Source organism: Mchenga conophoros, linkage group LG9, assembly GCF_057382185.1.
Source record: "Mchenga conophoros isolate Kocher_MC1m ecotype Shallow Benthic linkage group LG9, M_conophoros_male_GT1.1, whole genome shotgun sequence".
NCBI classification, from domain to species: Eukaryota; Metazoa; Chordata; class Actinopteri; order Cichliformes; family Cichlidae; genus Mchenga; species Mchenga conophoros.
The window spans coordinates 17,706,373-17,720,894 of NC_140534.1; the positions used below are offsets into that span (position 1 = coordinate 17,706,373).

General features: G+C 40.6%; 1 protein-coding gene across 5 annotated transcripts in view; it reads right to left on the minus strand.

Annotated features, from left to right (window-relative positions):
* Positions 1-14,522, minus strand: part of LOC146567108 (A-type potassium channel modulatory protein DPP6-like) — a 269,199-nt gene that overhangs the window by 113,599 nt on the left and 141,078 nt on the right. Inside the window, exon 1 of one of the 5 annotated variants that reach the window (XM_085286715.1) lies at positions 10,680-11,037. The exons of the other annotated variants lie outside the window; for them this stretch is intronic. Coding sequence (XP_085142841.1) covers positions 10,680-10,736 — 57 coding nt within the window. The 5' untranslated portion in view covers positions 10,737-11,037. Of the gene's footprint in view, positions 1-10,679; positions 11,038-14,522 lie in introns of those variants that run through there. 5 annotated transcript variants of the gene reach the window in all.

Below are 14,522 nucleotides of genomic sequence, written 5' to 3' on the forward strand. Positions count from 1 at the left end.
ACTCCACAGTGAAAACCCTGTGTGGAACTATGTGGACTGCTAATCTCGAAAATGGTAAAGACGGAAGATTCAATCAGACAAAGTATTTTAGTATCTCTTCTTGGCCATATAAAGCAGATGAACGATGAATCGTGCCAGGTGCGAATAAGTAGGTAGGCCACTAAAACATTTCAGTAACAAACAAGCAAAATGTAGCAACAAAAAAATTCTCATCTGCATACACGTTCCACCAAACTATAAGCTGAATTCACAGGGATTGAAAAGCCTATGAAAACACCGACTTTCTGTGGTAATTAGCACCCTGTGTGCAATGCCAATTCAAGCCAAGTGCCGCTGTAGCACATTTTCATATCAGGAGAACAATAGCCAAATCAAAAGCGCCAATCACGCGTCCTGTCGTGTTTGATGTTCGAACAAAGTTGGGTGCTCATTTGCAGTAACACTGAAATCAGGGCTGCATGCTCATTTGCCAGAATGAGATGCACATTAGCCGAGCTTTTGTTTAACTAGCGACGAAAACTAAATCAAAGGAATAGCATAAAACAAGACAGCAATGCAATTAATGACCAATATTCATTTGCCCTACTCACTTTGTCTGTTTTTATCTCTCTGTGTGTGTTTTCTTTGTGCAAAGCTGCATATTGAGCAACCGAATCTCCATAGAAACCAGGCTGCTGCTGGGCATTTGGAGCGTGCCCAGAAAATGTCATGATGAAAGTCAGCAATTCAGCAATGGGCACTAAACGCCACTGAGGAGACATGTAATGGCTGCCAATATTTTGAGCATGGGAAAACAGCAGGGGGTTGACACTGTCGCCTCTGACCACCTCCCTTCTACTCAGACTTATGTTTTTATAGCTGGCAGAAGCAAGACTGGGATGCATGCCAACCGATAGACAGTCCAGGATGGAGCTGACAACAGGACTGTCAGACAGATGACACAGGCGCATGCTTCTCAAGTAGAGAAAGATGATATTGTATCGGGCCGCCTACTTTCACGCTCCCACCGCTATAATGTGATGAGCTGTCACATTAAAATCCTCAAGTTGGTCAATTTGGAGCGCTGTGAGTATTCCCCTACGGCAAGAATTATTGCACTCATAACAATAACGCTAAAGGTTTGAGACGATAAATGTCAGCAGGAACACTGGTTGGAAGGCTGGCCCGGGCTTTGAAAAGAAAGCCCATTCTTAAAAGGTCTGTGACTGGCTGAGCACCCAGATGCCAAATTATGGGTCTTCAGGCCCCTGCAGGCTACTGAGTGGGCTCTGTGTGCTGCCTCATCAGGCAATTTGCAGGGAAGTGGGGAGAAATTTGTTATTCATTAGTGTCTAAGTGAGGATTTTTTTTTAACAAACTATACCATGACATTAAGTGTAAACTCAGAAACTAGAGCCTAAATAAGACAAGCCTTCCGACTTGATAAGCTCACCTCATCTCTGTGTACCATTTTGAGGTGTCACACACACACTACAGTGGCATAAACAACCCCTGGCAGCATGTCCAATGAAGCTGGAGCACGAGCGTCTCCTAATTCGCATCTGAGCCTACAGGCAATTACCTGCTTATCATTCGTGACTAGCACTCTCTCTTCTGAATGTTTGTCACAGGCGTGGAGGTGGCGCCGAGATGACAGCGGGGACCCGAGGGGGGCCGACGGTGAACCTGGAAATGCTCAACGTTTCAATTAGAGGCTCGGCGGAACACGGTGGCTCCTGATCGCCTTCCTGCTCTGCAGCTCTAGGCCCCTAATTACAGCAGGTCGATAAGCCCAGGAAACACAGCTCCAATGGACTGAGGCAAGGCACAGATAAACACAAACGAAGACGAGAATACAAAGACATATCAACTTGCCCACTGAAACACACATGCTTTATATGGTACAGACACACAAGGCACGTGGAGATAAACTGCTGATTAATCTGACTTCATGGTGCATACAAAATGCACACACAATCACTGGCTGCACGTCCGTGCACATATTTTCTTTCATTTTGATCTAAATTATTCTGGTTTAAGCTTTTGGGTCGAGGTCTTTTCTCCAAATCTGATTTAATACTGTCGGGTTTTACATGCACGGATGAACAGCACAAAAGCGATGAGTATTTCCTGCATTCACCTTCCTCGGTATCTATCTCGTTTCTACACATCTTCATCAGCTCCCTAAAGGCGTGCACATATCGTGTTCAGCACAATAGCTGTTATTGTGTTACTCTAAAACCGATGGTGTTAAAAATAAACTCGCCATAGATGAACAGCTGCCTTTTTTTTAAGTTGCTTCAACACAGCAGACATGTTCAGAAAGAGCACACAGCAGAGGAAAGCAAAAGCTTAAACAGTGAAAGTGGTAGAATTTTTCTTATGAGCAGAAGGTTTATTTCACTGCTCTGACAACCAATGAAATTTCCTCTAGTTTGACATGGTTTAGGTATGCCACCAGAACTGATACTTTATATACCTTTCAATGTGAAAATTATAAAAACGTGATATTATTTAGGTGTTTTTTGTCATACTGTAGGTACTGTAGGCAGTGGATGTACTATGGATGCAATTTTTCCAGACATACAGCACACCTCTACCAGGTCTAGTCTATCCTAGTGCATGCTGAAGAAGAAGTACTGCCACAAGCACAGGAAAAACTAAATCTGGAAGACAACTAAATGTTGTAATAGCTCTGCCACAAGGCATTCGCGAAAGTCGCAAATTTCAGTATGCAAACTAGGTTCTCGTACTTCCTTTTTTATATAGAACGCCTAAAACACTAGCATGTAGATCTATTTAAAGAATGCAAGCTGAATGAGTTTAAGCTCAGCATCCCAAGTATTTGCCTTCTTATGGAACCATTTTGTTTTTGACAGCAGGCAATGCCACTGTAAAACTAAACCACTGCTCAAAGTTTGCAATAGCTAACATTATATAAATCCTTAAACTAACACAATACCTCATAGTAATGTTAGTAGACTAATCAGCAACCATCTTAACATTTCATTATTCTGTGTTCTGTTGACGTATTGTTAAGATTTTAAATAAAAAGTAGAGCGGGACTGATATATTGGATGGTAAATTCTTGCAGCTACATCAGGATTGGCATTCGTAGTGGCTGATAAAGAAAATTAAAAAAAATAAAGAAGCGATGGGAGAAACACTCTTCAATTATGTTATGAACGTTGACGTTGCCCCTACAAAGATCATCAGCTGATCCAAGCAAAATCAGAGTAATCTAAGACATGTCATAACAATAAAATAGGATTTTTTTTTTTAACTGTGCTTTCATGCTATCTTAGTAAAGATTAAAAAATAACTACACATACAAAATTTTAGGGAAATCTGTTTATATTCCATGTGTCTGAAAGAAAATAAATAATGGCTAACATCAGATTTTTAAGTCGCCAAACTTCAGTGTGAGTCATGGTCTTAAAAATGCGACACTAGTCTTCTACCACCAAAGCAGTGATTTACAACTGCTTTTGAATTAACAAGTTCAAGTTTACGTACATCATATAATCATTTTGCTTTGGTATCAAGAATTGTGAAATTCTACTTGTATTGGGTCCCACAACTACATTTTTTATTTTTATTTTTTTCCTTTTCCCCCCCTGCTGATTAAGGTGTTTTACATTTCACATTTTTATTCCCATTGGGCTTTTAAAAATGACTAACCAGAAGATTAGGCTCCATGTAGGCCATTAAATCTGAAAAGTTCTAATTCAAAACGCGATTGCAGTTCATTTATAAAACATACATTAGATTAGATATAATAATATTCTAAATACCTTTACCTTATTTATATCAATTTGAAAGAGGGCGAGGAGAAAAAGGCATGACTTAGACTTCTGGGCCAGTTGGTTCATTTATGGAAATATGACCGCTCAGGTTCATAGAGGAAAAAGCGGAACATTGTTTAATAGCATCTCGATGCATATTCTGTGCTGACTCGCGTAGCTTAGAGACACAATTAGAATGCAACAAAGGAGCAAAAAAATTTTTTCCCCAACACCTGACAGAAAGAATTGCTGAACTTTTCCTAAATGAGGCAGTTTTACACACTATTTGGAAACTCCTCCTGAGGTGTTTTCATAAAGCCACACACACACACACGATGTCTACACTGACTGTTAGTGAGATGGAGGATTGTCATGACATTTAGTTTGACCGTTGCTCCAAACACTGAATATTTATTGCTGTATTAAAGCCCCCCTCCCATCCCCCACTCCCATGCTTTATAAGCCATTTCGGCAAAGAACATTTAAATCATGACAACAATCGTGATGAATTGCCATGCTAGCTGCCTGGCAATCTCGCCTCTAATCTCCACTTCAGACCCCAACATTACGGCTCAATTGGTCATAATTGCCCTTTAGATGAACTATGGCACAAACATTAGGGACATCCAATTCTCCTCTAAATCCATCTTCCATTCCCTCTTATCAGTCAAGGGCAGTCAGTAAACAGGAGGAACTGGCCTATCATCTATTAGCATTCCAAAACTGAATAATCTTGTCACTCTTACTTTTCCCGAATCTATTTCAGCTATTCTGCTTATCTCTCTTATTAAAAAGTGGCTACCCTAAAAAGATTCAACAAAGTGAGAAGAAAGAAAAAAGGGGAAAAAGTGTATGTGATAAAACTGACTGCTCTGACAGCATGTTTGCTAGTTGATTTATCACAACAGGAGAAATCTATGTGGAAGTGAGCAAAGTTCCACGCCAAGTTTGCAGTTGTGTGGTTTTAAAAGAAGTTTGTGCATTTCCCAAATGAAATGTACTCTAGTATGCTAGTTGGAAGCAAAGTCACTCAAAGCTGGAAAGTCCATCATACAGAAAATGTAGACTGAGGACTTCAGAAGAACCTCATAAATATCTGTTTAAATAGCCTGCCAGAAGGTGGATAAAAGTTTTCCTATACAGAACTTCTCACTGTATCACACTGAGGAAGCAAGGTGGTGGTCAGATCTTTTCCCTGAAGCTTGGTAACTCCATCTGTCCAACTACTGAGGCACCACACACCGAAGTGCTCCAAAGCCAGCTGGGACTAAGCTCTCCAGCATGTGCTGGGTCTGCCCTAAGGCCTCTTCCTGATATGACATGCACAAATACCTCACCTAGGAGATGCCCAGAAGGCATCCTAGTTAGATGCCTGAACCAACTCAACCAGCCCCTTTCAACGTGGAGGGGCGCATCTCTTCTGAGCCCCTCCTGAATGACCAAGCTCCTCTATTACCCCTCGAAAGAAGATCATTTCCAATGTTTATATCCACAGTCTCAATCTTTTTGTCACTACCCAGAGCTCCTGGCCCATAGTTGAGGGTATGAGTTACATGGAAATAGACATTAAACTGAAAACAACCTGTCTGTCAGTCTCACAGTCTGCTCTCCAACATACATGGGATGAGCCTCGTAACTACTTTCAGAAAATAACCCAAGACTGTAGCTAACATATCACCAGTTAGTCACATAGTTCCACTGATCTTCTCTTCTATTTTCTCTGTAGCAAGCCGATTAGCTCAGCCACTTGTGGGAAAACACATTCTCTGTGGTTGCCTCTGTGTTGTAATTAGATGACAAAGACATATCAGCAGGATTAGGTGACTCCCATGGCAGAGAAACAGAAGGATGCCACAGAAATAATCTAGAGGTCTGTTCAATTTCCTATTAATCCCAGTGTACAGGCGTTGGCTGCAAATCAGCTGGGGCATAGCAGCTTCATATCTTGCCAGGGGGTACTTGTGAGATAGTCTTCAAATAACCAGAATAAATGGGGCCTAATGGCTAAAATAGCCGTTTACACTTGGTTTAAACAAAAAAAAAAAACTGTCCACACTATCCTTTTAGTTTTCACAAACACAGTATTGATAATGCATCTGAGCTGAAATAAAAACAATGCTTCTGACAGGGAACATGACTTTACCCAAAAAACATGCATTCTGTTAATGCATGTTGACTGTCTGGTTAAGGATTTACAACAGGATACGCTCCCTTGATGATTTACTAGACATTAGCAGCTGTTGCAAAGGTTGAAAGTCACTGATATGATGTGGCTGCTTCTAGAAATTCTTTACTTTTTTGCCTAAAAAAGCATGGCAGATCCCTTAACTTGTTGCCCATAATACTTACTGAAAGTCTTTAAAAAATGTAATTAAAAGTAAGTAAATTGCATTTATTATCTCAATGCCTTCTATCAAAAATGTGATGAAAATTGCAACCTCACAAAACCCCCATATGAATCGAGAAGCCAGCGTAAATACATGAGAAATGTAATAAAAGCTTTTGAAAATGTGAATAAGCCATAAAGTGTTGTGCCTGCATTGCTTTAGCTAGTGATCACTGTAGGGCTGTCAGTGATGGTAAAAGTGTGCTCATCTGTGGAAAGCTGTAATGTTAAAAAATCTTCCAGCTAAAGAGTGAGCTGCAACACATCAGAATGATGGAGTTTATTGTTAGCACACGATCCACTCATCATTCAAGTGATGATGCAAGTGATAGTCTTTTTTTCCCAAAATCCTGCTAAATAAAAACATGAATTAACTGTGGCCCAAAAATCAAGGTATAATGGATTTGGAGAATGGTTACACCGGTAACATAGAGTCTGTTTTTTTGAAAGACATACTATTGAGATTTAGCTCAGTCTCATAACCACCTGGAAACTTTTTAAAAGTATTTTCATCTCCATAATAGAAGCTTGCATAAAATTTGACTGAAAAACAAAAACAAAACAGAGCTAAGAAGCTACATTAGCATTCTCCATCCAATCCCCACTGAGCCTCACTGCAAGCTCCCAAGCAAGCTAATCCACTGATAACCGCATTGAAATTAATTTATTTTGCCGTGTAATTGTGCTGTTTTAAACACGTGTCAGGGTCTACATTCACTGTAAGCTAATCTGGCACATTTTAGTCACGCTGACAAATGAATACTTAACCTGTGACAGTTGTTAGAAAGTAGAAAAATCGACATAATACACATTACATTGACAATGAAATCACATTCTGCAGGAAAGTTCATGCAAAAGCACAAATGTCAATACAGGTGCAGTGCAGATGATCCCACTCTTGTGTCTTGTGTGTAAGTTGCTACTTTAATCAACATCTGTTTGAGCACTTGTCATGCGTGCTCTTCATCGGCAGGCTACCGAGGCACCACACCAAGGTGAATGAAACAAAACACGGGCTGATTAAAGCCACGCTTATCTTTGCAATACAACAGGAAGCATGCTAAAATGAAATATCACCCATTTCACAATTTTTGAACCTTTCACCATCGTAAAAAGAGCGTGTTCCCTTCTGACTTCTTCACATCAATATTTCGGTTTGACATTCAAGTGAGCATCTTCAGGTTTTATGTTTGAATTTATCAGCTCGTGGCAGACAGGCTCCATTTCAAGTGAACAACAGCTTATCAATATTTGAGAACAGCAACCCTTCAGAAACCTCACTTAAGATCGACATGACGCTGAATACTATCATGATACTAAGTAAGCAGCCTCTCTTAGAAAAAAGACATGCTATCGGAAGGCCAGTCCTTTGTATAACTAATTCAGAACACCAAATTCTTGCTGTGAGAGAGAGAGTAAGTAAGTAAGATCATAGCCCTTGCATCCTACCCATGCTATGGCTTGATTCTTTCTTTGGCCCTTAGATGTCTATCCTCTTCAACACCCACAGCCTGCTCCACTCAGCTGTTGCTCAAGCTGCCGCAATGGCATGATCTGAGTTTTTGGCATTGAATCCCCTACCCCCCACCACCAAAAAAAACCCAAAAAACCCTTTTCTGTTCTGCTAGTACGAGACTGCACAAATTCAGGTCTAAGAGGGAAGGCTTTGCTTTTCAGCTCGTCTCTCACCACATCTAAGTCTCTCTCTTTAGACTGTGTTACCTACTATGGTTTCCAAAGAGTGTGTGGGGGGGGGAAGGCCTGATTATTAGGATGAAGGGTGGAAGTGAATCTGCAGAAGTCTCACCCATTAAAAGCTGGGTGCTGTGATCTCTGCTTTAAAGCCGCACTGAGCTTCGAATGGCTGCGAGAAAAATAACTGAAATCTGTATAATGCAACCGTTCACAGTGCAGGCGTGTTTACCAAGCCAGCAGGGTTTGTTCTTCCCTTTAAACACAACTATCTTGCTCCTGTTGTCCATATCATGCAGCAGATATTAATTTCAACAACTGCCGTGCGTCAAACCTGCAGGTTCCCCAATCACAGCACTCTGGTTCATTACCTAGACAGCGATGAAACACCAAAGGTATGTGTATTTTGACAACAGCTTTCAATTAATCCAGTGTCTCATCTCTGCAAATGCATTGCCTCCCCTGCCTCATCTCGACCTCTTACACCTTCAGAACCTCTACCTTGTTTCAGTAATGAGGGTTAGCGATGTGACTCTGTGCTGCTGCAGCTAGGTGATTACTGAAGAGCTGCTGCTGTTATCTCTAGTGAGCTGCCCTCTATCTCCATCCTCTGTCCCTGGACCACAAGCCCTGCTAGCAGACCATCAATCAGCGGATCACTGCAGGAGCACATGTAATCACAGTGGCCGTGTCTCCTGATGTAAAGTGTTTCCAAAAACACACGTCTTTGTTAGACTGGAGGTTTAAAAAATAATATGCTTGAGGCCATTGTTTGATTACCCTATTCAAGTCTCAGGAAAGTCCACGGAAAGTCACAAACTGCCATCTGCTGATGTTTGAGAATGACCAGGTCTTTCTGGTAATTATCACAAAGATCGCTGGGACTAGAATGCCCCCCCCCAGGTCTCAGCTGATCTTGTGAGCAGAAGGACCGTCTATCTGAAAGAGCCAGCTGATAAGTAAAAAACACTTTTGATTTGGGGGGGAAAAAAACAAACAAAAAAATAGAACTTGATTATTTGATAAGCCAGAAGATGTATCAACTGAATCGTTTATTAAGCAAAAACATCCATTCCAAGTTTTTGAATGATGAGCTGTTTCTCAGCTCTTTGTTGTACTGCTGAAAATGAAACGGCTTTGTATTCAGCGTTGTTGTTCAGACCAAACTAATATTCTGAGGTTGTCACCTTGGGAGCTTGAAACTTGTGAGACGGGGCTTTTGCCATTTTCTGGAAACTCAACTCATTGATTTGTTGGGGAGGAAAAATAATTATGAAAATAAGTGTTGCAGCTCTATTTCATCCTTTCAAAATACACATCTAATTAGAGCCTGAGGGGATGTCTTTACATTTCTTCTTTGTCTTACCAACACTCCTGAACAACCTAACATATCTAAATTGCCATGGCACAAGACAGGAGAAAAGAAAAACCCTCACGGTTTCTCCAGAAGCATTTTCCATTGATTTGCACAGTTAATTTCAGGACAGTCTAATCTACTCCTTGGTGATGTTGATGTTTGTGCCTGCACAGTCTGTAATGCACGTGCACAGTGCGCAGGGTGCTACTTGGGGACCTTTGACTGCCTCCAAGGGTGTGAGCGACAGTCTGCTGCTAAATCACAGCATGGGGGAGATTGTCTGCTTGGCAGGATAAAACCAAGTGTCCTTCTCACCTTTTCTGTCATTATTAGACAGGTGCGGCACACAGGTGGAGGACAACAGTGACAGATGCCATCTAATGTTAAAGTTTAAGTTGACAGACTGGCTGGAGGGGATGAGATGTGATATATAGGGATTCACCTAAAACAGTCTTGAATGTGGCTGTATGCAGTATAATGAACACAGAACAACAGGATTAGAGGATCTGGATGTCCAGATATCCAAACTAACATCTGTCAGAGCATATTTGTAATGGCACCACGGAATTTATGAGTTTCTTAATTTTATTTTGCTACAATTCCAAAAACTTTCAAAAATATTAAACGTTTGTAGGTAAGAAGCAATTCATTTGCATCATTATTCAAATTCAAGGGCTCTGTGCTGTAGGTGGAGGCACATTATTTGTTAACCTTGACATTAACATAGCACGATAAAAAGGGCTCTTTGTTATCGCAACACGAAACATTCGTGCTTAAAATGATTTTCCCTGAAGTGTCCGCCGGCTGTGGTACCTCAGTGGAGGCGGGTCAGCAGATGCTCCATCATTACTGAGTGATGGAGGTAGCGAATAAAAACAGAACAGAGCCACCCTGCACCACCACATCAAAAAAATGCAACAGTGTTCTCAGCCTGCAGACTGAAGAGAGCACAAAAAACGAGCACGTCTGGGGAAAAAAGATCAGAAGATGAGTGAAGATGACGTGATGATATAAAGTGATATAATCATTAGTCGCACTTTTGCAGGCCTTCCAACGCGATTCAAGTTGGGTTAATTGGGCTCATTTGCGTGCTTTGCTGCTGCAAGGTGAAGCGCACTGGACGCAATGGACAACACAAGCTGCTCCTTGTCTCCCGTGCGTAAAGTCACACAATAATTACCGCTGAATAATAAAGACGATTACAACGGAGGCTGTAAAATAAATCTACCGGCGGTGATGATCTGACAGCACCGGCTAGCCTTTCACTTCCACGAATGACTCCCTGTCCAACTGCTTTAAACGAGCTCAGAGTACCAAATTATACACGTTTCTGCCCTCCGCACACCATTCCAGTCTGTGAAAAAAGTCGCTGCAGCGTGTCATGCAAATAAACCCCGTGTTGGCCAAGCAAAGCGGAGGGGCAGCACAGGTTAACGGTGTAATTAATATGCGAGGAGGTGACAGGAAAGCTCATCCGTACCTGATCTTGCTGTTGAGTCGCTTTCGACGGTGCATTGCCTTCCTTTGCTGTGGTCATGATTCCCTAAAGCTGGGAGAAACTGTTGTTTCCCCGGCAGGAGCAAGGGAAAAATGCAAATACTGAAAGACACACACAGAGAGACGCACACACACACCGGTGCAGAACCAGTAAGTCAAAAAAAGAAGAAAACGGAAAACTGTCTTTTTCCGGCGCCCACAAGCTTCGTGTGCAGTGACCAAGGTGTGAGATAACAAGTGGTATAAGGACGCGCTGCTCGGGAAGGGAAACGGCAAAGAAAAAAAAAGATTTTCAGTGGAAGCCAAAGAGGAGAGGAGGAGGAGGAGATAGCAGAGAGAGAGAGGGAGAGAGAGAGTCACGCATCTCTTCTTTAAACGCTCCGTGCGGGACTCTGCGTGCGCGCAAAACGCTTGACTTGCAAGTGATGCAGACTGAGTGGATTGCAATTAAAGATGCACGTTGAAATCACGCGGCTCAAACTTTAATTCAGAACTCGCGAGGAATACAAGTTCATAAAATATTCGTTTAGATTCACGAGGACAGTAAAACGCTCCTATTTTAAACACGAACAGTCATTATCATAAAGTCTCATCGCCTTATTTATATTCCTTTATTGCAAAAATAAAGCCAGCTCGCCATCTCATTAAGTCCATTCCCACATTCGTTTATTTTTCAGAGGCAGTGCTGCGGTAAAGCTGCCGGGTAAACTCTGCGATGGGAAATTAGTCTTTGATTTTCTTCAGTATGCCTGCAGCATTTTCATACAACAATTTTTGCACTGCATACGTTTCTTGTTGTAATTATGAAAAAAAGGAAATTCAATGCCTTGCTGCACTGATGCATTAGTAATGGCACTGAAACACTAAGTAGCCTTGATGTAATGTAACAGTATTAAATGTTATTCGGGAGCAGCAGCAGTAATAAAATAATCACATTCAGCAGTGAGAATGTTTGAAATTATGCTCAAGACATGAGTGGCTGTAAAAAGTTATGACCCAGAGGATGGAGAAGCCTGCAATAAAGTGGGACTTGTTAGTGCTTGGGCAAAAACTGCATTTAAAACAGTTCTGCCAGTCTGAGAGTTAAACTGAATCTTTAAGACTGAAGCAGGAGCAGGAAAAAAAGTTTACACTGCAGTAAAACAGAAAGGAACCAATTTTGCTGTCTGCATTTCATGATAAGAACTAAGAATTTTTTCATGGGCTTGTTCAGTTAATTACATCTCAAAGAAATCATGTACAATCTCTATTAAACACCGTCAGGAAATGACTTACTTTGATTTGCTCCTAGATGTACTTAATGTTAATTAATACCTTAGTCTCCAGTTTGACTCTTTATATTGCAGGTTTGCAACCAAGTGTGCTGCACTGTTAATTAAAATCAGGTGGCAACTGGGTGAAGTCAATTACCTTTGAAATCCCAAATGAAAATCTGCAGTGTTGCTTTTTGTGACCAGCAGAGCACAAGACACTGAAAAAAGCCCCGTTGTTCTAAAAGAGATAGCCTCAAAATAAAAAAGAAAGAAAGAAAACCTTTAAAATATCCCTGCATGTGATATCATTGCATTGTTTTCTGCAAAATTGCTGTTTTCTATTTTCAGTCATGCTGACTTATGTTATCTTTACATTGACAAATAACAACTTGAGCATTCCCCAAAGAAATGGGTTTCTCTCTGTGAACCGATCTAAAAGAGAGGGAATAATATAGGAAGTATTTCACCTGGTGTTGAATTCATAATTCGATTCAATCACAAAAAATGTGAGGTCTATATGTCAATGGTAGGTTGGTTTCGAGAGTTGATGAAATATTTTATCCTCTTGGAACACGTTATTTACTACCTGGTGGAGTAACCATTGGTAGCAAGCACAGCTGTTAGACATTTCTTGCTTTTTGCAAAGTGTCCAAAGCTACCGCCGTGATTAACATTCTGAGGTCTAAGTCTTCACTGGTGAAAACCCTAACTCTAACCCAATCTGAATATGCATTTTTGTTTTGTGAACACAATTTCCCCCCAAAAGTCAGTTTGGACTTTCTCTAAAATATAGGGCTAGGCTTACCACCTGTGATGGGTTAGTCCTCGGATAGTTCAGAGACTGGTTAAGCAACTCCATGTCCTTAATGTGCTTCATATTGAGGATTCGTTTCTCTACAAAAATAGCAAATGGACAGATGCTAAACAGCTCAATTTTGGTCTCATCAAAAACATCACAGTCCTCAATATAAATCTATGATCAACAAGGTGCTTGAAACATTCATCAGAGATTTTGGTCCATACTGTCTGTGTGTGTGTACAATGAACTCACTGCTATGTTCAAGAAACCAGTTTAGAGATGATTTGAGCTTTGCGATATGGGATCATCCAACATCAGAAGATGGCTACATGACGAGCAACAATACGCAGGAAGGCAGGTGTCATGTTTAAATAATGGTCATGAGCCAAAAAATAAATATCCCCCACATCTTTACACCACCACCAGCCTGAGCCATTGATACAAGGCAGGATGTTCTTTATGACAAATTTACAACCTACCATCCAAATGTAGCAGCTAAAATGAAGACTCGTGATACCAGGTAATCTTTTTCCAATCTTCTATTGTCCAATTTTTTTGCAAACCTGCACAAAATGTCTCAGCTTCCTGTTCTTAAATGACAAGAGTGATAATCAGTGTGTTCTTCTACTGCTATAACCCATTTGCTCCAAGGTTTCTTGTGTTCAGAGATGCCTTTCTGCATACTTTGGTTGCAACGAATTTTTGCTCAGAGCAGTCTGGTCATTTTCCGATGACCTCTGGCATCAATAAGGCACTTTTACTGAGAGATCTCTGTAAACCCTAGAGATGGTTTTGTGAGAAAATCCCAGTAGATCCGCAGTTTTTGAAGGGTGATGTTTCCCACTCTGTTGCATCACCTTTTCTTTAAAAAGCAATCTCAAAGTGTTTGTTAACAGAGGAGATCATTTGCTATGCTTTGCAAAGCCAACAAGCTATTCTTGCTTCATATAGGATTTTAGCTGTTCAAGAGTTTGGTGCCTCTTTTGTCATATCTTTTGTGTCACAATAAGTCAAACACCCAGAGCAATGGATCTGTTTTTATTTCAGCGCTGCCCGAGAGCACGAAGATTTAGTTTTAAGCCAGGTCCCTTGGATCCCTTTAGATTCTCAGAATCTTTTAAATAATCCTCATACTGCATGATAAAATCCACAAATTCTTTGCAATCTTATACTGAGAAACATTATTCTAAAACTATTGCACTATTAGCCCATGCAGACTTCTGAGTTTTAATTTAATATAATGTTTCAGAACAATTTTCTGAATTCTGTTTCATTAATATTTTACACAGGATCATGTATTTTCAAATTCCCCCTGAGGACACATGTGTGTGAAATAGTCAGTGAATAGCATGCCAGTAAGTCATTTTGTGTGTTTTTACAATGCATGTTTTCAAGCACTTCAGTTGAAATAATGACATCCTAGTCTTTTATTTTAACTGTTAAGCACTTCCTGTGTCATGTAACACCATGTAGTGACATGAATAAAACTGAATATACGTTACGCGAACATACAAAATCTGCCAGAAGTAGCATGCCATTTATATGTAATTCCACAACATCATTTAGGGTAAATAAAACTTATTAAAAACTAAAGTAACTAAGTTAAAAACTACACTTCAGTCTGGATTAGAGTGGTAGACCAAACAAAAAACAGAAGAGGCCAACATTCTTCTGGCTGTGTACAGTAGGCCATGAAGAGAGATGTGCAGTGCTGAAAATTTGCACTACATTATGCACTCTCTCATAGCTGGCAGCATTTTTCAAAATTTTGAAA